This window comes from Pan paniscus, chromosome 1 (assembly GCF_029289425.2).
Source record: "Pan paniscus chromosome 1, NHGRI_mPanPan1-v2.0_pri, whole genome shotgun sequence".
NCBI lineage: Eukaryota > Metazoa > Chordata > Mammalia > Primates > Hominidae > Pan > Pan paniscus.
Window position 1 is genome coordinate 88257189 of NC_073249.2, and position 26624 is coordinate 88283812.

The 26624-nt window shown below is 44.8% G+C and overlaps 2 protein-coding genes and 2 non-coding genes across 5 annotated transcripts; 2 read left to right on the forward strand and 2 right to left on the reverse strand.

The window, feature by feature from the left end:
* The first annotated feature begins 308 nt into the window (after positions 1 to 308).
* On the forward strand, positions 309 to 391 carry TRNAL-CAG (transfer RNA leucine (anticodon CAG)). The gene has a single exon. It is a non-coding gene; the product is annotated as a tRNA-Leu (tRNA).
* A 3548-nt stretch (positions 392 to 3939) lies between these two features.
* On the reverse strand, positions 3940 to 8816 carry HSPA6 (heat shock protein family A (Hsp70) member 6). The gene has a single exon (XM_034939062.3). The coding sequence runs from the start codon at positions 6075 to 6077 to the stop codon at positions 4146 to 4148; it is 1932 nt and encodes a 643-aa protein (XP_034794953.3). The 5' UTR covers positions 6078 to 8816; the 3' UTR covers positions 3940 to 4145.
* TRNAG-GCC (transfer RNA glycine (anticodon GCC)) lies at positions 6813 to 6883 on the forward strand. Its single transcript has one exon. It is a non-coding gene; the product is annotated as a tRNA-Gly (tRNA).
* A 2421-nt stretch (positions 8817 to 11237) lies between the features above and the next one.
* LOC100991644 (low affinity immunoglobulin gamma Fc region receptor II-a) lies at positions 11238 to 25313 on the reverse strand. 2 transcript variants are annotated; one of them, XM_003804397.5, is made up of 7 exons: positions 25176 to 25313; positions 24721 to 24741; positions 24137 to 24394; positions 20658 to 20912; positions 19776 to 19898; positions 16804 to 16841; positions 11238 to 12763 (listed from the first exon to the last, which is right to left on the reverse strand). In XM_003804397.5, exons 1-7 carry the CDS (start codon positions 25258 to 25260, stop codon positions 12590 to 12592), a joined length of 954 nt encoding a protein of 317 aa, XP_003804445.4. In that variant the 5' UTR covers positions 25261 to 25313; the 3' UTR covers positions 11238 to 12589. The 2 variants fall into 2 exon arrangements, with proteins under 2 accessions (XP_003804445.4, XP_008957720.4); XM_008959472.4 differs by having other exon boundaries at positions 24137 to 24391; positions 25176 to 25306.
* Positions 25314 to 26624: the final 1311 nt, after the last annotated feature.

Sequence of the window (26624 nt, forward strand, 5' to 3'; positions counted from 1 at the left end):
TGGTGCGGAGGATCCGAGGGAGACGGGCCGACACAGGGTCTACCTTGACATGGCTCGACCCCTCTACAGAAGCAGAGGGGCACTCGAAGAGTCGCCAGGGAAAATGGAGCCTTAAGGTTTAGTTTGGGTAGTGAGGAAAGAGGAAAGAGCTGTCGGAGGCTGTTTCATTTTTCCCGCTTTGCGACAAGGTCTAGAGAGAGTTAGAATTTTATTTGAAACAGTAAATAGACACATTAATGTGACCTGATAGCGTGCACCATCAGTATATGATAAAATTAGGAGAAATTAGGAAGCGCAGTAAAATGTGTGTCAGGATGGCCGAGCGGTCTAAGGCGCTGCGTTCAGGTCGCAGTCTCCCCTGGAGGCGTGGGTTCGAATCCCACTCCTGACAACATATGTTTTCCGTCCTTACTTTTCCTCCTGATTTGAACCAACCAGCAATTATGTTTGAATTCTTAGAGAAAGACTTTTCGATCGGTCAACACTGCCTTTTATCCTAGGTATCTACATTTACGAAAATTATTTGTGCTTCTCTGCGCATATAGAACTAAATCTATTTTTCCTGTATTGTAGGCTGGAGTCTGGTCTATGAAATCAGGGAGCAGTTGAGACTAAGATTAACTTTGAACTCCAACTTCCCAGTGTCAATTTATCCATTCTTTTATTCAACAACAATGTGTTGAGCCCTTTCTGTGCGTCAAGCACACTAAGGCAGGCAGATACCATCTCCTTTGACTAAACAAGAGAACGCCCTCAACTCAGGATCCTTTAATTTGCTCTACAGTCTTAGCTGGGTTTTTTTTTTTAACGCTAACGCAGTAGTGTCAAACTTTGGTAAGGATCAGGTTCTCCACTGCCTTGCCCCGCTCCCCAGCCTTTTTTTTTTTTTTTTTTTTTTTTTTTTGAGACAGGTTCTCACTCTGTACCCCATGCTGGAGCACAGTGGCGCGATCTTGGCTCACTGCAGCCTCTGTCTTCCGGGTCCACGCGGTTCTCGTGCCTCAGCCTCCCAAGTACCCGGGGTTTGCGCCTGTAGTCCCAGCTACTCCGGGAGCCTGAGGCGAATCTCTTGAGCCCAGGGGGCAGAGGTTGTTGTGAGCCGAGATCGGCTCACTCCAGGCTGCACTCCAGCCTGGGGTACAGAGTGAGACCCTGTGTCCAAAAAAAAAAAAAAGTAAAATGAATAAAATCTACAGTTAGTCATTAATGTTATACCAATGCCAATTTCTTAGATTTGATAAATATAACATGGTTATGTAAGGTTTTAACATTAGGGGAAGTAGAAAGGATATAGAGTAATAACTTTATGTAGTATCTTTGCAACTTGTCTGTTCATCTAAAATTATTGCAAAATCAAAAATTCTTTTAAAAAACCAACAACTTGAAAGTGGTTGCCTGTGAGGAGTAGGACCTGGGAAGGGGGCAAGAAACTGCTTGTACCAAGAATTGATTTTTTTAATAATGGGCATGTGTTCTGATTTAATTTGTTCAAACTTTTTCCCCCCCTTTGGAACTGGGTGACATAGTTGTGATTACAATAATCAAACTAAGACTACATACAATATAAGGATTTTTAGATACCTAGTATACAAGAAACAGTCCCCAAAGAAACTAAACCAAAATGATCAACAGACGTTTAAAAGTAAATAAAGTTTGTTTATATTTCTCTATAGAAAAATAGATTGCACTCAAATGGGAGGATCTGAGATGTCACAACTAAACACGATAAAAATCTTTCTTCTTATATTCTGTGCGTGTTGGGTTTTTTAAAAGGAGAAAAGGCATGCTATCAAAATACTAAGAAACTACATAAAAGTGAGTACCATCAATCCTCTTGAGAAGTTCAAACAGGTTGAGGGGGGTCAATGTTGAGAATTGAGATGAGATTCAGGAAAGGAAGAATGTAATGCAGGATGTACGTGTCACTCCATCTCTCTCTCTTTTTTTTTTTTTTCAGGTTCCTTCCATGTGAAGCCAGGCTGCGTAAGACTTGGGCCAGGGCCAGGAAAAGAGGGCAGTTAAAAATGTGAAATGACAGCCAGGGACAAGTGAGTTGTTAGTGTAACCTTCTCTCCGTCTTTAAAAAATCAACCTAAGAAATATAATGTATAATGTAGCATTGTTCTAGCCAAGCTCTCCCATAATTTCTGAGATAAAAATAAATCTCCCAATGCGCATAGGGCAAATATACTCTGGATTGGATTGACTGGGAACTAACACAAGGTTATCCTTTTGATTATTTTGTTTACACCAACAAAGCAAAGGCAAATATCCTTGCTTTTATATTGTCATTGACTCAACTGGCAGTAAAGTTGTGCCTAAGGATATTTTGCAGATTCCGTCACTTGCTATAAAAAACATACAACTAGCTAGGCGTGGTGGCTCACACCTGTAATCCCAGCACTTTGGGAGGCTGAGGTGGGCAGATCACCTGAGGTCACGAGTCTGAGACCAGCCTGACCAACATGGTGAAACCCCGTCTCTACTAAAAATACAAAACTTAGCTGGGTGTGATGGCAGGCAACTGTAATCCCAGCTACTGGGGAGGCTGAGGCAGGAGAATCGGTTGAACCCGGGAGGCAGAGGTTGCAGTGAGTTGAGATCGCGCCATTGTACTCCAGCTTAGGCGACAGAGCAAGACTCTGTCTCTGCAAGTATACAATAAAATGCACACTTTTTCTCACGGGGCTCAGCATCCAGCTGTGTTTCAAAGGAATAATATGACCAATTTCAAAACATCTAGGGGAAGGTCTGGTAATAAGTGGAGTTATGGCCTATTTGTAAGGTGGCATGCTGAGGCTCTAGACTCAGGCAGGACAGGGTTCTTCATTCCAGCCTTCCTGTCCCCACTTTATAGCTTTGTGTCTTTGAATAAATTGTTTAACCTCTTTGAACCTCATAATGCTCATCTTCAAAAAGAAGATAGTATTCCATAATGCTACTGTGAAGATTAAGTTAGATTGTGTATGTCAAGTACCTGGTACATAGTTATCACCCAACTAACAATTAATAGTAATTGCTAATGTTTGTTGATAGTATATTATACACCTTTCTTCTTTGCCTCTTACATATATTAATTAATTGAACCCTCACAACAGTCTGGAGGTTGGTACTGTTATCATCATCATCATCCCCACTGCAGGGAAGGGGAAACTGAAGCTTGGAGAGTTTAATTTGCACAGTATATAAAGTGGCAGGGCTGAAAATCTATAGAGTCTTGTTCCAACATCCTCATTATGCCATGGGCAGAAACCACATGGGATCATACTATTTCTCTGACATAGATAAAGTCAATAGTAACTTTAATCATACCACCAGATCTACTTCCTCTGACATATACCATCCTCCAGAGTCCAGGACTCAGAGTCTCTTCTCTAAAAGAACAATGGATAAAGTGACATGATTACAAACAGCTAATAAGCATGTAAACTATTTGTTAGTGTTATTAAAACACCTAGACTGACAAACTCAACCAGGTTCCTATGACAAAAATACAGAATTTGAATCATAGGATCACACATGGAAACACTGCCAGTACTTAAGTTTCTCTTCATTCTCTGCTTTTCCAATTCCACATCTCTCCCTCTCTCTTCCTGCATTGTAAGTCTCAATCCTCTCCTCTTTACCAGCCCTAACTCTTCAGTACTGTTCCAATGTATTGGCCTCAAATTCTTTTCCAAATCCTGCCTTCCCCTATAGGAATCATACACACGGTCTCAGGAATATTCTTCACATTCCTCCTTCAGCACCCACCCCAACATTTTCTGCTTCTGAAAGCCTTTGGGTACTTTTGTACTTCGATTGGTTGGAATGAAAAACAAGAAGGAGTTTTAAAAGCTTATTTAGGTCTATAACTATATTTTACATAACAAAATTCATACATGCAAGTAACAAAGTACACAAAATATAGGTGAAAGCAATGTTAAAGTGCCACACAAGTTTTAATAAATTAATGACTTTTTATTTGAAGCAGAAGAGGATGAACCGCCCTCCCCCCAAAAAGTCAAAAGACTTCAGTTATCCTGGGAAGAAAGTTCTAGCTTTGGAGGGAAAGTTCATCTCTGAAGGGCAGGATCATAGAAGACAGTCTAGAAGGCCCATAGCATAGCCCTGACAGTCACAGCTGACTTATCACGAAGGGCCATTCAATCAACCTCCTCAATGATGGGGCCGGTGCTGGGGTCCCCCTGGCGGGCTTGAGTGCCACAACTACTGCCCCCAGGGACACCAGGCCCCCCATAGAGCCTGGAGAAGATGGGGCGACAGATTTGCTCCAGCTCCCTCTTCTGATGCTCATACTCCTCCTTCTCTGCCAGCTGGTTGTGCTCCAGCCAGGCAAGGACTTCCCGACACTTGTCTTGCATTTTGCGCCTGTCCTCTTCGGGAATCTTGTCCCTAAGGCTTTCCTCTTGCAAAGAACCTTTCACGTGGAAGACATGGGCCTCCAGCGAGTTTTTGGCAGCCACTCTGTCCCTCTGGGCCTTATCCTCAGCCCTGTACTGCTCGGCGTCATGAACCATCCTCTCCACCTCCTCCTTGCTCAGCCGGCCCTTGTCATTGGTGATGGTGATCTTGTTAGCCTTACCTGTGCTCCTGTCAGTGGCTGTCACGCTCAGGATGCCATTAGCATCAATGTCAAAGGTCACCTCTATCTGGGGGACTCCACGTGGGGCAGGAGGGATGCCACTGAGTTCAAAACGCCCCAGCAGGTTGTTGTCCTTGGTCATGGCCCTCTCACCCTCATACACCTGGATGAAGACCCCAGGCTGGTTGTCCGAGTAGGTGGTGAAAGTCTGGGTCTGCTTGGTGGGGATAGTGGCGTTCCTCTGGATCAGCGTGGTCATCACCCCACCTGCTGTCTCCAGCCCCAGAGACAGGGGAGCCACATCCAGCAGCAGGAGATCCTGCACTTTCTCACACTTGTCCCCAATCAACACGGCTGCCTGCACAGCAGCCCCATAGGCCACAGCCTCATCAGGGTTGATGCTCTTGTTCAGCTCCTTGCCGTTGAAGAAGTCCTGCAGCAACTTCTGCACCTTGGGGATGCGAGTGGAGCCCCCCACCAGGACGACGTCATGAATCTGGGCCTTGTCCAGCTTGGCATCCCGCAGGGCCTTCTCCACCGGCTCCAGGGTGCTGCGGAAGAGGTCTGAGCACAGTTCCTCAAAGCGGGCACGAGTGATGGAAGTGTAGAAGTCCACGCCCTCGGACAGGGAGTCTATCTCCAGGGTGGCCTGGGTGCTGGAGGACAGGGTGCGCTTGGCGCGCTCACAGGCTGTGCGCAGCCTGCGCAGGGCACGCTTGTTCCCGCTCAGGTCCTTCCCATGCTTCCGCCGGAATTCTTCCATGAAGTGGTTCACGAGCCGGTTGTCGAAGTCCTCTCCTCCCAGGTGGGTATCTCCAGCAGTGGCTTTCACCTCAAAGACACCGGCGTCAATGGAGAGAACCGACACATCGAAGGTGCCCCCACCCAGGTCAAAAATGAGCACGTTGCGCTCTCCCGCGCCCAGCCGGTCCAGCCCATAGGCGATGGCAGCTGCCGTGGGCTCATTGATGATCCGCAACACGTTGAGCCCCGCGATGGCCCCCGCGTCCTTGGTGGCCTGGCGCTGCGAGTCATTGAAATAGGCGGGCACGGTGATCACTGCGTGCTTCACGGGCTGGCCCAGGTACGCCTCGGCCGTCTCCTTCATCTTGCTCAGCACCATGGACGAGATCTCCTCGGGGCAGAACGTCTTGTCCTCCCCGCGGTAGCACACGCGCACCTTGGGCTTGCCGCCCTCGCTCACCACCTGGAAGGGCCAGTGCTTCATGTCCGACTGCACCGTGGTGTCCGCGAACTTGCGCCCGATCAGCCGCTTGGCATCGAACACGGTGTTGTGGGGGTTCAGGGCCGCCTGGCCCTTGGCCGCGTCCCCGACCAGCCGCTCGGTGTCGGTGAAGGCCACGTAGCTGGGCGTGGTGCGGTTGCCCTGGTCGTTGGCCAGGATCTCCACGCGGCCTTGCTGAAACACGCCCACGCACGAGTAGGTGGTGCCCAGGTCGATGCCCACCGCGAGCTCCCGTGGGGCATGCATGGCTGAAGCTTCTTGTCGGATGCTGGAGGCCACGGAGGCGGCTGCCGCTCCGCCGTCGAGGGGCGCTCAGCAGTGAGGCTCTCCCTGTGGTTTCTCTCCAGCCAGCCCGGCTCGGATCTGCTCAGCTCCGCTTCCACGGGCTTTTTATCCTTTTGCGCCTCCCCCGACCCCCGCCGCCGCGAACTTTCGCGAAACTTCCCGCACCTTCCCGCCCAGTTGAGAGCCTCCGCCCGCCCGCCCGGGCTGACTCAGCCGGGTGGCGCGGCGCGGCGCTGACCCCGGGAGAAGGTTCGGGCAGATCGAGGCATGAGCCGCGAGGCTGGGCGGCTACGCCAGGCCAGCCCGCCTCTGACTCAGGGCTGCTGAAAGAAATGCGGGGAAGGTTCTAGCTCCTCGCGGCTGGCTCTGAGGACGCGCGGTTGTGGCAGAGGGCGCAAAAGCAGCAACTTTAGAAGCAAGGTCTCCCGGGGGCTGTGGGAGGTCGGATCCCTGAGGCACACAGGGGCCTGCGGGCTGCCTTGGAGGGCCGCTGAGAGCCCAGCGGCTCAGGAAGGCCGAAGATATGTTACCATGCGAATACAGATATATAAGATATATACACGTATATCTTAAAACAGTTTTATCTTGAACAAAATATTTTCCAAACCGCGATTTAAGATGGTGCCTGGTTCCTTAGTGAATGGCCAGAGATAGTGAGCTTTAAGAGACAATACTGCAGGTCTTTAGCCGACAGTAGCATTGGTGGTTCAGTGGTAGAATTCTCGCCTGCCACGCGGGAGGCCCGGGTTCGATTCCCGGCCAATGCACTCTCAGCTTTTTCCGATCCATTTGAATTCTTTTTCTCATCTAGGATTAATCACTCTTGAATAAATTAAACCAGGTGGCCGAAGACTTTACGTTCCTCCAGTTTTGTTCTCTCTCCTTTACCAGTCACTTTCCACAAAGGAGATGTCACATTGCACTGTGGCCCTGGGACTCAGGAGAGACCTCGCCACTCAGCCCAAGAGAGAACGCAACACCTGGGAAAGGAGGACGCAGTGTACGGTCGGGATGTCCCTCATGTTCTCCCCAGTGTTTGTATCCCCGAGGAGCCTCGTCTCCAGAGGCCCGGTGGAGAGGCACAGTGTGCGTTTTTCTCTATAGCCTAAGTGGGTTCCCAGCCGGAGACCAGGACTCAGGTGGAGAGTAAACTACTGCAGGCTCCAGTCCAACCTACCTCCTAAAGGCTGGAGGACGAGATGGGTTCACTGGGCAGTAAAGTCACACTGGTTTCTATCAGGCTGTGACTTTGTGAATTGAGGCCATTTCCCACTTTCTTCAATCCAGAACATTCCATTCAGATCTTCTGGCGTTCGGATTTCCGCTGAAAGCCAAAACAAGGAGACATTTCTGAGACTTCTGAAGGTTGACAAAATCCTCACACAATTTTCCGTGACCTCCCCGTCGGGGAATCGACCCCCTCTCTCATGCATGACAGGCACAGATACTCACCACTATAGTAACAAGGATGGCAACTGCGATAGCTGGCAGCTAGAGAGTATGTGGTATAGTCTGGTGTTATAATTTAGCAGTGTGTTAGAGAAACTTAAAAGTTGGCTTCTATTTAACGTTACTTGCCTGATTCAAAGGAAACTTCCATTTGTAAAAAGAGAAACTAAAAACCCTTACTCCATAGATGGCTATTTTCTCCTTTGACAGGTTAGAACCCACTAGGAAGTTCAAGGGACTTTTTAAGAGGGAGGCAGGAGTCCAGAAGTAGAGGTCAGTACTGTTCCTGGGCTGGGTTTCTTGGTTAATCCTCTCTCCGAGAGCACCAGTGACAGCTGGTAGAGTTTGCTGCTTGAGAGGATCAGCCGTACTGGTAAGGTGATCAGTTCAGGAAAAAAGGGAATGTTTAAAGAAATGTGCAATATATGACTTACACAGTTGAAAATCAAACTGTCCTTGAAAAGAAGTAACCTATTTCATAACTCCAAAAGGGAAAGAAGCTGTCAACTTTAAATTCACTCACTCTCAGGGTCTAAGCTGGTCACACCTGGATGCCAGAGTCAAGACATTTGCCAACGGCCTGCAAGAGACGGGTCTTCACCTCAGCAGGGAAAAGTTGGCCCAGCCTGGGGTTCTGTGCCCCGGCGTGTTAAGGGGCTGTCTTGTGTGGGCTCCTCCAACCTTCTCTTCCAGCCCCCAGCCACCTCAAAACCCCATTTACCCACTCATCTCCAAGAGTTACAGGCATAGCCCTAACGCAGCCTATGAATGTTACCACAGCATCAGAGAGGCATGCTTCCAATATCACTCACTTCTTTTTAATTGATCTCTTCAGAGTGGTTCAAACATAGCATAGGGGAGCTTATGCATGCAGTACAGTTTTGGTTTTGTTTGTTTGTTTTTTCTAAAAGAGCCACTGTAGGGTTGTTGGGGTTTTTTTTGTTTGTTTCTTTTTATTTTATTTTTTTCTGGTTCCTGCTCTGTCCCTCAGGCTGGAGTACAGTGATGCAATCACAGCTCACTGCAGCCTTGAACTCGTGGCCTCAATCAGTCCCACCTCTACCTTCCACAGCTTTGGGATTACAGGCATGAGCCACTGCAGCTGGCCTAGTATAAATTTTATACATACACTTAAATATATCCACTTATGTTTAGTAGCTTAGTTTGAGTAGCTTTAAAAATAGAACCGACCTTAAAGTAATGACTTAAATAGACATTCTAATGTGGTGCAAAGCTCACGACTCAATATTGAGTACAAAAAAAAGCAAGTTGTATGTGTTAGCCCATTCTCACACTGCTAATAAAGACATACCTGAGACGGGGCAATTTACAAAAGAAAGAGGTTTAATGGACTTACAGTTCCACGTGGCTGGAGAGGCCTCACAATCATGGCAAAAGGTGAAAGTCGTGTCTCACATGGTGGCAAACAAGAGAAGAGAGAGCTTGTGCAGGGAAACTCCCCTTTTTAAAACCATCAGATCTCATGAGACTTATTCACTATCACAAGAACAGCATGGGAAAGACCTGCCCCATGATTCAGTTACCTTCCACTGGGTCCCTCCCATGTGTTGTGGGAATTCAAGATGATATTTGCGTGGGGACACAGCCAAACCATTTCACTATAGAACAAAATTTGTAATATAATCCAAACTATATATATATAAAAGTCAGTGACATCCACTACCTGTTTGTCCTTGAACAAGTCATTTCACCTGTCTGGGCCACAGCTTCCTCCGTTTTAAAATGAAGAGATTGGACTACATTGTTTCTAAGGACTTTCCAGTTTAAAGTCTCTGATTTCAAACGTCAAAGAATTTACTCATTCCGCACATATTTATTAAGCACTTTACTATGCACTAGACACTGACCTGGGCTCTGAGTATGTGGTAGTGAACAAAACAGACAAAGACCTCTCCTGGAGCTCACATTCTAATGAGAGGAGTGGGGAAGTCAGACACAAAACAAACAGTAAACATATATTAATAGTACATCAGTAGTAATAAGCACAATGGAGAAAAATGAAGAAGGAAAGGGACATTAAGAGTATGGGAGGGCGACGGGTTATACCGAATGATCAAGGAGACCTCACTGATAAGGTGACATGTGAGTAAAGACCTAAAGGACATAATGAGGCATAATGTGGGTCTATGAGAAAGAACACTCCAGAAACAGGAAATAACATAGGCTCTGGGCAGAAGTATAATTGGCACGTTCAAGGAGGAGCAAGAGTGACCAACAGCAAGCAAGGAAAAGCAGTAGGAGATGAGGTCAGAGAGAGTGAAGAGCAAGATCCTGTAGCATCTTGTAGAATATTGGAAAAGCTCTAGCCTTTACTCCAACCACAAGGGGAAGATAGTATACGATTTGGGGAGAAGAAGTGACAAATATGACACACATTTTTAAAAGATCACAATAGCTGTTGTGGTGAGAATAGACTATAGGATGGCAAGGGTGAGTGCAGGGAGGCCAGTCAGGAGGCTATTGCAGTAATCCAAGTGAGAAATGATGGTGGCTTGGACCAGGGTGGTAGGAGTAGAATACTGAGAAGCAGTCAGATTGCTGGGTGCATTTTAATGTAAAAGCAGGATTTAACAAGGCTTTACATATTTGAGGAGCCTCTGTCTAGGGTGATATGGTTTGGCTCTGTCTCCACCCAAAGTCTCGTCTTGAGTTGTCATCCTCATAATCCCCATCTGTCAAAAGTGGGACCAGGTGGAGGTAACTGGGTCATAGCGACGGTTTCCCCATGCTGTTCTCATAATAGTGAGTGAGTCTCACAAGAGCTTAGGGTTTTATAAGTGTCTGGCACCTTCCCTGCTTGCACTCGCTCTGTCCTGCCATCATGTGCAGAAGGTGCCTGCTTCTCCTTTGCCTTCTGCTGTGATTGTAAGTTTCCTGAGGCCTCCCCAGCGATGAGGAACTGTGAGTCAATTAACCCTCTTTTCTTCATAAATAACCCAGTCTCAGGTATTTCTTCATAGCAGCGTGAGAACAGACTAATACATAGAGACAGACTAATACATAGAGTTTGGAAGGGTGGGTGGAAGCTCCATAGCCTCCTTAAAAATCGATGTGAACTATCCAACAGAGAAAGCTGCTACTTTTCAAATGCAAGAATTGTGCACAGTGATGCTGTGTCCCAAGAAAATGGAAGGCTCTTTAAGGGCACTCACCAAACCATCAAGGAGACTGTGGGTCATGTTTCTAATCTGCCTGGAATGACTTCTCTGAGAAGGTCACATCCTTCTGGTAACTGCACTGGGAAAATAGCAGTGCAGGAAGTCAGCAGTCTCCACTGACGACTCACCTGAAGTTTGCCTTTCTGAGAACTTGTGTTCCAAAACAAAGTGAATGCTTTATTTGCCATAGAAGGAAAGGGAAGAAGACATGGAAACGAGAATACAAGTTCATTAGAAGAAGAGTATTCAGTTCTAAGAAGAGGGGCACTCACCCTACACTCCAAATCTCCATCTCTCCTCTCCCTCACATCTTATCCATTACTACCTTCTCAAGACTTTCATCACCGAAAAGAAACAGACCCCGGAAAGTTCAGTCTACACCCCAATCAATACAGCCCTGAAAAGGTAAACAGAATGTTTTGGTTATAATGTTTTATTACAAAGGTAATATATGATCATTATAGAAAAATAAAATAGGTCATCAATAATTGCATCACCTTGAAACAATCACTTTTAATTTGTTGTTAGAGGTTAGTCTATTTTAACATTTCTGAAGTCATATAGACTTACATGATTGCTCTCATGTAACCTGTAACATAAGCATTTCTCATGTTGCTACATCTGTTAATAACAGTGGTTTGACTAATTGTATTGGCTGTGTGGATGTGGAACAGAAGATTCTTGATGTCAACAACGGCTGAGGCACAGAAGGTGCAGTCAGTCATTTGGGACCATATGGTCTGTGGCTTTCAGGACAGGGAGCTTTGGGACTCAGGTAGATGACTCTGGAAGAGTCCTTCTCTTTTGGAACTGCAGCATCCCTTCATCTTCCTCAAGGGGAATTTAGTCCAGGAAATACCAGATCCTCACCTCTCTAATTCTCTTCTCAAATCCCAAGGCAAAACAATGGAGACTTAATGTGGTTCTGGTAATTGGGCTCTTTGTTCTTCTGGAGCTTCCGACTGCATAAGCAGTGAATAGGTGATTTTGTTCTCAGCATGGAGAAGGCAGAAACCAGCAGTAGGGATCCACAGAGAGGGCATAGGAAAGATGTTAAAGAGGCTGGGCATTGGGGCTGATGCTGGTCATCCCAGCACTTTGGGAGGCCCAGGCGGGCAGATCGCTAGAGGCCAGAAGTTCGAGATCGGCCTGGCCAACATTGCGAAACCCCGTCTCTACTAAAAAATAAAAAAAAAAAAATACAAAAATTAGCTGGGTATGATGGCACATGCCTGTAATCCCAGCTACTGGGAGGCTGAGGCATGAGAATCGCTTAAACCTGGGAGGCGGGTTTGCAGTGAGCCAAGATAGCACCACTGCACTCCAGCCTGGGTAACAGATTGAGACTCTGTCAAAAAAAAAAAAAAAAAAACAGATGTTAAAGGAAAAATCTGAGGTGTAATTCATGAAGTTTAGTGTTCCAGTGGCAAAATGTCACAGGCAAGTATTTATTGGGAAAATGTGGAAGCAAAATAAAGACAATCGATTGGTTTTCAATTACATAATTGTTTTTTGGGGGTAGCTATCTTCTTAGAAAGTCCCTAGTCACCTAATTATATGTTAGTAGGCTGCTTATGATTGGCTGGGGTTGTCTTATTTCTAACATAAGCATTTACCAGAAATGATCCAAGTTAAGTTTTGCTTATGCTTGTATGTAGTATGACCCCATGAAGTTTTGCTTGTGTTTGTAGTTTAAGCAAAGTTAAAGCTATTTCTAAGGGCCAGGTGGTTTTGTTTGCTCAGGAATTTTTCCAGTCTCCATTTAAATTTTCCTTTAACAATTCCCCTCTTTTTGTCATCCACTCAGCAAGCTGAGAGTGTGACCACATGGCATAACGTTACTCTTTAGTTATTACTGTTGACATGGTCGTTGGGAGGAAGAGTCAGGTAGATGTTTTTATCATCGTCAGTAGGTGCCCTGGGGTTCAGAGTCATGTAGCCGCCGTCAGCTGTTTCATAGTCATTGTTGGTTTCTTCAAGTTGTCTCTTTCTGATGGCAATCATTTGACGTCCAGGTGGCTGCAGGAAAGCATTTAAAACCCATAGGATAATTCAATACACCGGGGAGGTAATTACAATAACTATAAGGAGAATAATAGCCAAAGATTGAAAAATTCCTGTAAGCAAAGATTCTCGGGAGCCAAGACTTAACCAATCAAATAAATTAATGAATACAAATAAATATTATCTGATGAAAAACTCATGTATGTTCTTTAAAGTCTTTTAAAGTTTAGGAGACTATTGTTTTGCACTAAGCTCCTGCACTAGGCCCAAACAGAACAGACTAAAAATCAAAGTGGAATCACCCATGATAAAGTTTCAAGTCATCAAACAGAAACTACATTCTTATCTGGCCTTTGGAAAAATCAGGAGAGAGAGATAATAACCTAATAACCTAAAAATCTAATTTCCCAAACAGGCCAGTTTCAATTGGCATCCTTAAAAAAGAGTAACCTGATGTTAACCAACCAGTTATTTATTATTCTTTTTCCCTATTCCTGTCTTTTGCAACTTTAACCAGTTTTAAAATAGCCAATCCACTTTAAATTCCTTGTTTCTGCTCTCTTCAGACCTTTTTCTGTCTATGAAGCCAATCTCCTCTGCTGTAACTCATTAGAAACCTTATTCTAATTTAAGGAGGCAAGTGTTGCCCAGTTCTAGAATCACCATAAAGCCAGCTGAGATCTTCAAGCATTTCTTTTGACATCAGTAGGAACACAAGCTCCTCCTTGTTAAGCTGTTAAGATATCAGGAACTTCTATTTTGGGGTGCTATTGAGGCTAACTTGCTCATTTTAGATTGTATTGCTTGAAAGGAATTCAGAGTATTCTTCTATTAAAAAAACAAAGTTAATATTTGGAGCAAATTATGATCTTAGTTTTTGAGTTTAGAGGGCAGCTAGGTGAAACAATTTCTAGAGGTGAGTTTGAGGCAGGTTTAAATGGTAGACTGAAGATAGCAGTTGCAATGTGATGTGCTTTACTGGTTTGCAATTTGAATGTCTCTGGTTATTTCATTAAACATTCTGGTAAACTCTCTGAGTGACCCAGATAGCAGCAGGCATTCAGATTGGCATTAAGGCATAAGTGCTCTGTTGCAGTGATTTTTCTGAAGCTTGAAGTCACCCGTTTCAGTTTGCACAGCTTTCGAAAAGGGCAGTTTTAGTTTTTAGTGGAACTAAAAAACAAAAATTCAGGAGTCAATCTGGTTTATAGGGAGATAATAAAACTTCAAAGAAAATGAACAGGCCTAGAATTTGACAATAGATGCACAATAGTTTTCTACTAAAATATAATCTTTTTTATTCTGGAGAAAAATATTTTTATTTTCCATTTTTACCAAAAATCAAAGTTAACTTTTTTGCAAAAATAAATCTAGTTTCATTAAATTTGACCTGATTATTTATACAGGTATAATAAAAACAGTAATTTTAAAATATATTTTAGCCACAGCTTTGGTGATATCCAAGAGGCTTTACTGACTTTGTATCAGTCAACTTTAGTTTTTAAAAACTATCTAGTAATTGAGAAATCTCAGATTAGACCTTTAAAAGCCTCTCTCGGCTAAGAAGCCAAGCCAAGGACTTGCCCAATTATGTCCTGTCATAAGGAGAATAGATTCTTATTGAACCTATGCAACTACCCAGATTGAAAATAAAAATATTTAATAAGAGTTTCCAAATTCTGAAACAATCAGGTAGAGAGAAAAAGATAAGTGCAACACTTTTTTGTTTTTGTTTTAGTAGTTTGTCTTATCTGGAAATGGTGTAGATATTTAATGAATACCTGTCATTTCATTTAACATAGTTAAAGTGGCAAACATAATATTAACAAAACCAACTACCTGTCATCTCAAGGTATTTTTCTGACAAATTGTATAGCAGACAACATGAGCTTATTTGGGTAAAACTAGGTAGAATATTCACTTTCATTAATGCCAATATTCTTATTTATTAAAGATTACTCAGGTCATATGAAATTGAAAAGCATTTTGGCAAAGTTCTTTCCTTCTGAGAAAATATGTAATTTATATAAGTGCTTATTTTTCTCTAGGCCAGTTGAGCTCCTTTAATACTGTTTCTAATAAATACCATCTGGAGATAGAATAATATTATGTACAAATAGCATACACATGTGTAGATATATGTAAACATACAGAAAGATGCAAACAGAAATTCATGGCTTTTGTTCTGAAATTTTAGCCATGTGCCAGGTATAATAATATAAAACTAATTAGTTGGATCTAGCCTCTAGTTAAAGTTAGCTGTTCAGATGGCTGACACTTTTTATTGATATTTGTGGAGAGGACTATTAAGATTTTTCATTTGCCAGTTTGTTTCTAAAAAATTCCTCCTTTTTTCTTTTTGATGAGTCATTTTGCTGAAGCTTGTGTTTTAAAAACATTTACACAACTCAAAGGCCCAGAGAAAGGGTACGAAGCTTCTCCAAGAAGGAGTTTTGGGGCATTTTCACCTATTATTAGGAGTCAATCTTATTGAGACTGTGGATTAAATTTTAAATGAGCGACTAAGGAGACATCTAGTTTATCTGGCCTATTTCCAATTAGTTTTTCTTATTTTTAGCCTTAGTGGTTGCTTTTATAATAGTTCATGTGTGCAATAACAAGAGTTAAATTTAGTTGTTGTAGATACTCCTGGCTCATTTGAGGATCTAATTTTTTAAGGAGGTTAGCATTGAGTAGGTTCAGATGGAAAAAGCAAGCAATCAAAGAGGTTAATAGGTTTAGAATACTTTCTTATTAGCACATTGTAAAGATTTACTTAGAGAGACTATTTTTTTAAATCATTCTTTTAGAAACCTTTACATACCAATCAAAATTATTTATCATTGTTTCTGAGACATTTGGGATCTCATTTTTTCCCAATGCATCCCTTAAATGAACAATTTTTTCTAGATTTAAACATCCTCACTGTGACCATTGCAACTTTAAGTCATCTCTGGTAAGGCTCAATAGGTAAGGCACACCTATTTCTCTAGAAAGTCACAGGTTCTGGGCCCATATTATCTGAACATAAGAATCACTGTGTTTCAGATGGAGGAGTCCCAGACTCTGTACATTCTGACAAAGCCATAATATCTTGCCCTTCTGAAATTTACCTACCTGAGGACTCCAACTGGACCCCCAGTTCAGTTTCTGTTGAACACCTAGTTCAATCTGTCAAGTACCCAATTTGACCTCTGGATCCCAATCCAGAAATCAGACCTTGTCTGGAAACTAGTACACTATACTGGACCTAGTATAGTTCCTGTTGGAAACAGATGAACTTGTCAAATACCCAGATTAACTGCTGAATCAAATGAGAAATAAAATTACTCAAACTCAGAGAGCTCAGGACACAAGTTGCAAGCCTGATATCTGAGAGGGACTTACCTAATGACTCACAAATACAGGAAGAAACCAGTGAACACAATGGGCTTAATGGGTACCTATGCCTGGTCACCCATTGCTCTTAGGGATCTCTGGGGGAGATTCTACTTTATATCCTACTTCTGACACCAAACTGTTAAAGAAAAATCTAAGGCACAATACAATTTTAAAGAATTCATTTGAATAAGAAGCAATTCATGAATTGGGTGACACCAAACAAAAAGAGGTCTAATGTTTTAATGACAGAAAGTCAGAGACAAGTATTAATTGGGAAAATGTGGAAGAAAAATAAAGAAATTTGATAGGTTTGCAGTTACATAATTGTCTTTTGGGTGAGGTACCTTATTGAAGTGTTCTTAGTCACATAATTATGTTAGTTGGCTGCTTACGATTGGCTAGGGTTAAATCTTATTTCTGTCTAACATAAACATTTACCAGAAATGATCCAAGTTAAGTATTACCTATTTTTAGTTACAATCCAACTTGAGTTTCACTTATGTTTGCAGTTTAAGCAATGATAAGGCTATTTCTAAGGCCTGGGTGGCTTTGTTTGCTCAGGAGTTTTCAGGCCCAGTCTCCATTTTAATTTTGCATTAACAAAGGCAAAAAAGAGAGGAAACAGGAGAGAAGGGACAAGGCAGGAGGAAAAGGAGATGGTTGGGATTACTCACCTCAAATTGGGCAGCCTTCACAGGATCAGTGGAATTGGCTGTGGGGAAAAAGAAAAAGATTAGCCAGGGCACTGCTGTTGAAAAGGGCCTGCCCATGCTGATGCTGAGGCTGCAAAACCATAACCAGACTCAAGGCAAGGACTGCTGACCCCTTGACACAGTCCTGTAAGGCCAAGGGCTAAGTAAATATGGCCTCATGTACCCACCCTTGGGTTCACCCAGCCACAAGCCTTCCCCACAGGCCACACTGGTGGAGGGAAGCAGTCACTTGGGCCACACTCTTTTCAGGGAATTGCTGAGCTTTCCTAGAAGCAAACCAGACAGCTTGGGGATCTGAGATACTGGGGAAGACGTGGAGCGGGGTGTTCAGCATCAGAGTGAAGTAAAGTCCAGATTTTTGCTGACCACATCAGGAAGAGAAGGCTGAGGGCCATTTCCACATTGTCCAAATGTAGTGCATCTTTGTTGGAACTTTGAAGAATATAGTACTCCATGGCATTAAAAAGGAAGACAGAAAGAGAAAGTAACATGAGAGAGAAAAAGAGAGGCAGGGAGGGAGCTTAGGGAGGGAGAAAGGGAGGGAGGGAAGGGGGAAGGAAGGAAGGCAGGAAGGGAGAGAGGGAGGGAAGGAGGGAGGGAGGAAGGGAAGAAAGGACTTTCTCTGGTTAGTGTCCAAAACACACCTAATTGCCTCATGTTTTTGTCATAAACTGACTTTGCCAGTGTGAAAAGCAGCCCCAGTATTTGCAAAGTGGCATTTCTCAGGAAGTCAGGAGACATCTGAGACAATGCATCTAGTCTCTTCTCTCACCCCCTGAACACAGAGAGCCTTTATTGCCATGCTGTAAATTCTGCAGCAAACCACATTCTGAATTCCCATTCTAATACATTCCCCAACAATTCCAGCAACCCAGCTTTGCCTTTTGGGAAAGGATTTTTAAAAAACCATTTATGCAGCCCCAATGCCTGGCTGCAAAAATGCCTCGTGAAGTGTGCTTATGCCAGTGTAGACAGAACCACACAACAAGACAGATAATCCAGTTGCTTGGACTTTGTATTTTCCAGATCTGCTTTGGCCCTGGTGTGAACACAGGCCCCTATCACCACTGGGCCTGGCCAGTGGACATGCAACCTTGCTGCAAGCACAGCTGAACAAGTGATATTTTGCTCAAGCTCTTAAATCTGTTGGCTCTGCTCTGAATCATACTCCAGCCATCTGAGGTGGGGTCTTTGACAGCCTTTTTCCTGCCTGTTCCTACTGTCATGGAAGCCCCCAGAGAAAGCACTGGTTTCCTTTGTGCTCTGACTTTAACTACAGTCTGGAAGTTGCCTGGCATCCTCCTGGAAGTTCCTTTACATACTCCCACCTGAATGTCAAATCTAGAAGACCTGAGAGGTCACCCTGGCCACCCACTCATTTCCTCAGTGAGGAGACTGAACCCCATCAGGGAGACTGACTTGCTCAGGGCTCCACTGTGTGATGGGGGCAGAACCAGGCCAAAATGCAGTCAACCTTGAGTGCATGGGCATTGGAACCGAGCTTTGCCCACAGAGTAGAGCCCACTAGTGCCCCTAGTCCCCCAGAATTTTCTCAAGCCCAAACCTCCTCTTAGTGTTCCACAGACAGCTGAGCCTGGCCACTCCACCCCATCCCTCCACAGAGGCAGATTCCTCAGCAAATCGAGGGGTTTCCAGGCCTCCTCCTCCTTTCCCCTTAGACTCCTGCCTCCCGCATCGGATTGGCCTCAGTCTTACAGCCCCTAGCCCTATCCTTTGCCAGCTCTGCCAAAGCTCCACAGAAAGACCAAAGTATCTCTGATTTCCTGCTCTGGAAATATCACCAGATTCCTGGTCCTAGAAATTTGAACACCGCCCTCTCCTCTGTATCTGGGACTGGTGTTTCTCTTCTCATCTCCAGCAAGGTCCTCTTTAGGCCCAGAAATTAGACTCAGAGTTGACCAGGCGATTTGAGCCCCGGCCATCCCCCCATCGCTGCTCCCTCCCTGGCTCCCAGCTGAACTCGCACAAGCCCCTTCTCGCTGGCTCCGGTCCAGCCGGCAGCCCTGGTGAGCCATCACTGAATCCCTGAGACAACCCTGTATTCACCTGGTTTCTCAGGGAGGGTCTCTCCCATTTCCCTGCACTCAGGGTCTCCTGGGAGAGCTGGGAGGGACACACAGGAGGTTAGCAGGATTAGGCGGTGGGGCCTGAGTCCTCAGGACCAAGGACCAGGGCCAGGATTGGATGGGACCAGCTCAGGCCTTCCCTCTGGCAGATGTTTCCTGTCCTCCCACCCCCAGTTCCCCTGCTCAGGGGCTGCTCCCACCTGGAAAAGGGCTAGTCCAGAGGCAGAATTCAGCTCACCCATGGGGACGCCCAGGAGTGTCAGAAAGGCCACGCCATGGCATCTGTCTGAGGCTTGCTCTGCCTTTTAAAAACACCCCTGTGTCTCACAGTCTGCCTCTCTCTCTCTCTGTTTCTCTGTATTTACTTATCATCAGTAACTGAGGTGTTGGCTATGAACCAATTGCAAAGTGCTTTGTGAGGTGTTAGTGGGATTATTTCTCTTTCTCAGAGGCTTGCAGTACCGTATCTACTCCCCCCTCATATAAGCCCCACCCAGCCTCAGTCCCTGCCTTGGCCCAGTGCCTGGAGAGTCCTCCTTCCCTAGCTAAGTGCTGCCCTCATATACCACCTCCTCCAGAATGGCAACAGCCCTGTTTGTGTGCTGTTACTGCCTACTAGGCACTGGTGTAAGAGCATCAGCCTCTTTCATCCCCATGGCAACCCTGTGAGGTGACTCCTATTAGTGCTCTTGTTGAGGATGAACTAATAAATGAACTAATAAATAAAAGGTGGGCCTAGATCGGAATGCGTATCTAGCCCTAAGAACGGGATTCTGGCAATGTCTGGGGTTAGGCCCTGGGCCAAATGGAAACTGATAACAAAAGGGACTGGGAGGAGCTACAAACCTGAAATCCGCTTTTTCCTGCAGTAGATCAAGGCCACTACAGCAGCAACAATGGCTGCTACAGCAGTCGCAATGACCACAGCCACAATGATCCCCACTGGTGAAGAGCTGCCCACGCTGGGCGCTAGGGAAGACAGACATTAGGGCAGGATGGGGGGTTACTATTTTAATGACACGTTTGTATTCTCCCTGTCCCACCTCCCACCTCCAATGCTATGTCCCAGTGCTTGTCACCTGAAGCTCTTCTGTGTCTGAGTCACTCACCAATGCAAGACTCACCACATCCCCAGCCTCACTGGCACAGGGTTTCCTGTGGCTGGACTTGTGCCTCCTCCCTACCCAGGTTTCTCCACCAAATGAATGAAAGCACACTGGTGAGCATGCAGGAGCAGAGGGAAGGATTCCCCTTAGCCCTTGGGGACAGTACGGAGGGTGGGCCCAAAGCCTCGCATAGCTGGAGGCATCATTACTCTATGGAGCACAGCCTTGAACAGTCCATGACGTGCCAGGCTTTCTGGAGTGAATGGCTATAACATGAGCCATGAGAAGAAACGAGGCAAACCTCAGCTCTTAGGAATGCCCAGGAGCTTAGGGAACCTCTGCATCAATGAGGGAGCTCTGCTTCGCTGCCATCTTTAGTCTGGGGCCTGCATTTCAAAGTGGAACAACAGCCTGACTACCTATTACCTGGGATGTGAGGGCTCCAAGCTCTGGCCCCTACTTGTTGGTCAATACTTAGCCAGGCTTCCACACCACTCCTCTTTGCTCCAGTGCCCAATTTTGCTGCTATGGCCTTTCTCAGACCTCCATGTAGGCCCATGTGACCTCAGCCCTTGTCCATCCCCTCTTCTCCCCTCCCTACATCTTGGCAGACTCCCCATACCTTGGACAGTGATGGTCACAGGCTTGGATGAGAACAGCGTGTAGCCTATGTTTCCTGTGCAGTGGTAATCACCACTGTGACTGTGGTTTGCTTGTGGGATGGAGAAGTTGGGATCCAAATGGGAGAATTTCTGGGATTTTCCATTCTGGAAGAATGTGACCTTGACCAGAGGCTTGTCCTTCCAGCTGTGGCACCTCAGCACGATGGTTTCTCCCTCCTGGAACTCCAGGTGAGGGGTCTGGAGCACCAGCCATTCTGAAAGACACAAATATGATAAGAAAAAGTTGTAAGGATAGATTCCAAGGGTTTTTCAGTCTCAGAGGTACGTTACTCACAGAACTTGACATGATGTCTGGCAGACAGAAATGAAGATGCTTCATGACAGATGTGAGCATTCTCTTATAGGCAATATATGGTATTATATCTATGGGACTTCTAAAAGCAGAAGTTTTCAGAGGTTTCAAAGATGCAGAGCAGATATTTAAAACAATTCTGAGGAATTTAAAATACTATGTTTGAGTAGAGAAATGAGCGCATTTCAGTAACTGTAGAGGCTACTCGACAGGGCCTGAAGCCGTCAGTTTTTGTGGTCTGGAGATTACTAATTTAATGGTAAATTTTGTACAAGCTTTGGGAAGTGAGGGTGGGCAGCCACGAACTGTATTAGCAAAGAAGTAGAGCCTTCTTCCCCCCTTTTTTCCACATGCTGTTGCTGGTTAAAAAAAAAAAAGATAGAGCCTTAATCATCCCTCATCCACCCTGTCTTAGTCTGTTCTGGCTGCTATAACAAAATGCTATAAACTGGGTGGTTTATAAACAACAGAAATTTATTTCTCCCTGTTCTGGGGGCTGGAAAGTCCAAGATCAAGGTGCTTACAGCTTCTTTGATAAGAGCCTACTTCTTGGTTCACAGAACTGAGGCTTCTTACTGTGTCCTCACATGGCGGAAGAGGCCTTTGAGCTCCCTCGGCCCTCTTTTATAAGGGCTCTGCCCTCATGACCTAATCACCTACCCAAAGACCTCACCTCCTAATACCATCACCCTGGGGGTTGCTATTTGATTAATTCATATCATATGAATTTTGGGGGCACGGAAACATTCAGACCATACTATACCCTGCATAAAATCTTCCATCCACATAAGAAATAAAAAGGTATGACTTGAATTCACACAGGTGAATTCAGTATTCATTTGTGACTCTGAATAAAAGGGGCATTCAAGAAAAATTTTAAACTTAAAATCACTTTTTCCTTTTTGCCTACAAACATCCTCACTCCCAACAATTCCTTCCCTTCACTGATGGCAGAGTAATCAGATTCCAAAATTCAGCTACCTCGGAGGACAAATCTATTAACAAAGTTTCAATAGACTTAATAAAGATGAAAATCAAATTGCTGTATCATAGGAATAAATATAATTTATTCGATCTTATTTAAATAAAAATTCATTTAAAAAAACAGTTTTCTTTTTCTTTTTTTTTTTTGAGATGGAGTTTCGCTCTTATTGCCCAGGCTGGAGTGGAATGGCGCGATCTCGGCTCACTGCAAACTCCACCTCCCAAGTTCAAGCAATCCTCCGCCCTCAGCCTCCTGAGTAGCTGGATTACAGGCATGCGCCATCACGCCCGGCTAATTTTGTATTTTTAGTAGAGATGGGGTTTTTCCATGTTGGCCAGGCTGGTCTCGAACTCCCGACCTCAAGTGATCCATCCACCTCGTCCTCCCAAAGTGCTGGGATTACAGGCATGAGCCACTGTGCCTGGCCAAAAAAAAAAAGTATTCTTTATATGAAAGGCCAGGTACCATTACTGAGATGGCATAAAACAGAAACTAAAGTCAGGATTGGGATTTTGGCTGTGCCATTAACTGCTGAGCTCTTGGGTCTAATCAGTTGCATTTCTTTGTACAATGGATAGGTGGGACTAGGTAGCTTCTCTCTAACAACGCTATAGATCTCAATTTTTTTTTTTTTTTTTTTTTTTGAGACAGAGTTTCACTCTTGTTACCCAGGCTGGAGTGCAGTGGTGTGATCTTGGCTCACCGCAACCTCCACCTCCCAGGTTCAAGCAATTCTCCTGCCTCAGTCTCCCGAGTAGCTGGGATTACGGGCATGCGCCACCATGCCCAGCTAATTTTGTATTTTTAGTAGAAACAGAGTTTCTCCACGTTGGTCAGGCTGGTCTCGAAATCCCAACCTCAGGTGATCCTCCTGCCTCAGCCTCCCAAAGTGCTGGGATTACAGGCATGAGCCACCACACCCAGCCCTCAATTTTTATTATCTATATTTTTACATTTTCATAAGAAGAGTCAGAATTACTATCGGCTGTCTCTGGGAAGCCAATACAGAGAGGAGCTATGATGTCATTAGGCAGCTTTTGAGGTCAACTCAATATTTATTTATTCCCCTTCAGTAAAGCACCATCAACAGAAAGCGACTCCACAGCCAGGATCTCTCTGGTACAGCAGCAGCCTTAAAGGACCACAAAAACAAATCACCCTCTCAGTGTTGAACAGGAGAATCTAAAACACTGAATGTTTACCTGTGACCATCTCCAGGGTTTATGCACCAAGAGTGCAGCTCAAGTAAACAACAATAGAAATGTGCTTATATTTTCAGACATTGGAAGCAGGTAGAAACAGTATCTAAGCCAGGCGTGGTGGCTCACGCCTATAATCCCAATACTTTGAGAGCCTGAGGAGGGAAGATCACTTGAGGCCAGGAGCTGAAGACCAGCCTGGGCAACATACTGAGACCCTGTCTCTATAAAAATAAATAAAAACAAGTCACTTGGCATGGTGGTGTGTGCCTGGAGTCCCAGCTACTTGGGGGGAAAAAAAAAAGAAATACTATCTAGAAGCATTTTCTCTACAGACTCTATTAAACTGAACACTGTCAGATGTTTACATAAACCTAAATCAGATCACGTGACTCCTTTAAGTAAAGCCATCTCAACTCACTCAGGAATAAAAGTCAAAATAGTTGCAACAGCCTATCAGCCTTTGCCTGATCTACCCTTCACCCTCCCCTCACCTCTGACCTCATCTTCCAGACTGAATTCTGTACTCCCACCTCCACACACCTGTCTGTAAGCCTCCTGCCTTAGAGCCTTTAGAGGTCTATTTCCCCCAACCTCTCTGCTTTACCACATTGCCACAGGAGGAGGGTAGTTTTTTAAAGTAAGGGATTTCCTTCTGCTTCTCCCACACTCAGCTGTTTGTGGCCTCGTAACCCCCTTGCTCAATCAAGACTGAGGCAAAAACAACCTAACACATGCTGAGAAAATTATTAGAAATTCCCCCTTCCCCCACCACGCATGCTAAGCAAAGGGGGTGGGTGAAATGGGGAATGAATGAGCAACTCACAACAGTGCTTCCCAGTAAGCAGTCCATGCCCACTCTTTCCTGCAAACCTCTGTCTGTAAACAGATTTCATCCGTCCTGGCCCTCCCAGGTCCACCCTGGGGCCTTCCTCCACTGACCGGAAAGCACAGTCAGATGCACAGGGTCGCTGAGGCTGGTCTGGCCAGTCTGGCACGTGTACTCCCCGCTGTCATTGTTGTTGGCCTTGAACCTGTAGCTGGGCTGCGTGTGGGTGGGGATGAGATTCCCATTGTGGAACCACTGAATGGAGTCGCTCTCAGGGCTGCGAGCCCCCCGGCATGTCAGAGTCACAGAGTCCTCCTGGAGCACGTTGATCCACGGGGGCTCAAGTTTCAGCACAGCCTTTGGGGGAGCTGCTGAGGGGCAGAGTGGAAAGGGGTGTGGAATAAATAACCCTGAAGGGACTGTGGATGCCAAAGGAGCTCCCAAGGGAGGTCAGACACCCAAGAGTCCTATTGTAGATGTAGTTCAAGATCTGTACTTGCAGCAGCCTCATTCCCTTGGGTCTTCAGTGGAGCTAAGAAGCAAATCCCAGACCCCACTAAAATGGGGGAACTGCCCATGCTGAACCCAAGCTTGATTTTCAGTGGAATAGACATACCCCCCCGCCGCCCCAGCAAACACAGCATCATATTATGAGGATACAACACTGTCAATACAAGGAAGCAAAGGGCATACTCACCAGCTTGACTGTCTGCAGAAGCTGTAAAAGAGAAGAGAGTGGATCAACGTCGAGCAGGAGAACACGGCTTCAAATTTAGCTGCGTATGTGAAATGCTGGGGAGGTGAGCTTGGGCTCTTCCTTCTCCAGGACCCATCTCAAGATCCTGTTTCCAGTTGATCTTTTATAAAAGTATTCACTTCATATGTCCCCTTTATCTCATTTCCTGTTCCTCCTCATGACTACAAAGTACACATGAATGTTTGGTGCAGAATGGACTTTCCAGGGACTACGAAACTACCTCTGAGTTCTGACCTTAGGAACCATTGGAACACTTAAGAATTAAGGGTCCTCTCTCCTCTTTCAATCTATCCCCTGCTTCCAGGGCCCAGGCCTGCTCCTTACCACACTGGTACCTGGAGTCCAGGCAGTAGGAGTGTCTGAAATTGCCCTATTTCAGAATGACCCTCACTCACCCAGCAGCAGCAAAACTGTCAATGGTTGAAGCAGCCACAGGTTTCTGGGACATACATTCTGAGACATTTGGGTCTCCATAGTCATCCCAGCACTGTGCCAACGTCCAGTGGGGTTTAAGAGACAAGCTTAGAAAAGAGGAAGGAAATGGTTTCATCTTCTTGTGCAGCTGTCGTCAGTCCTCAATTCTGTTTCTGCTAACCAATCAGGAACAATTCCAGTTAGGAGTTGAGTCTGCTTTATAGATAAGTCTATTACACACCAGCTTGTGTCCTTGTGAAAACCCCGGGGAGGGGTTACTGTTCTGCTGGCCGGTATACCCCTCCTTAGAGTATTCTTTTTCTGTTTAAGATAATTCCTGGTCGGCCGGGCGCGGTGGCTCACGCCTGTAATCTCAGCACTTTGGGAGGCCAAGGCGGGTGGATCACGAGGTCAGGAAATCGAGACCATCCTGGCTAACACGGTGAAACCCCGTCTCTACTAATAATACAAAAAAAAATTTAGCTGGGTGCGGTGGCAGGTAGTCCCAGCTACTCGGGAGGCTGAGGCAGGAGAATGGCGTGAACCCGGGAGGCAGAGCTTGCAGTGAGCCCAGATAGCGCCACTGTACTCCAGCCTGGGCGAAAGAGCGAGACTCCGTCTCAAAAAAAAAAAAAAAAAAAAAAGATAATTCCTGGTCAAAATCTTATCCAAAGGCATTAGAGCAGTTTGCTTCCAACAGGAGCCAAAAATGACCAGCAATGCAGCCTGACGGAGAAGAGGGGAGAAGAGCCTGGGAAGAAGATAATGTCCAGCTATTTTTTATACCCATAGGACAGAAACTTAAAGTAGAAAATTACCTTGTTTTTCACAATATTTTCTCCTACTGAAATTTTCTTTTCTTGAAATGGGAACCTTTTCTCCCACTGAAACTGCTAGTAGTTTTCCCTCTATGTTTTCCATTACAGAAATTGTAAGGAACTACCCATGCGGAGCAGTTGATTTGCACACATATTTATATCTTTCAAAAATGGAACACAAATAATGGGGTTATAAATTGGCAAACATTTTTGAAGGGGATTTAGGCACTATCTATTAAACATTTGAAATTTGTAAGCCTTATCACCTAAAAATTCCATTTCAAAAAATACATCCAATAGAAACACTTAGGTGTGAAAAAAAAAATCAACAAGAATATTCATTGCAGTATTGTAGCGTATAAGGAAAAAAGTCAAGATTAGAAGATAATAGAGACAGTTCAAGACCATCCTGGGCAACAGAGTGAAATCTCATTTCTATAAAATTAATTAAAAAGTAAATAAAATGGGGGATTTTATTAAATAAAAAAATTATTATTTTTATAAATTTAATAAAATAAAATAGTAACTGCCTTATAGAGTTGTTTTGAAGGTTAAATAATGTCAGGTAAATTAATTGCATAAAGTACTTAGAATAATAACAAAAATATCAGA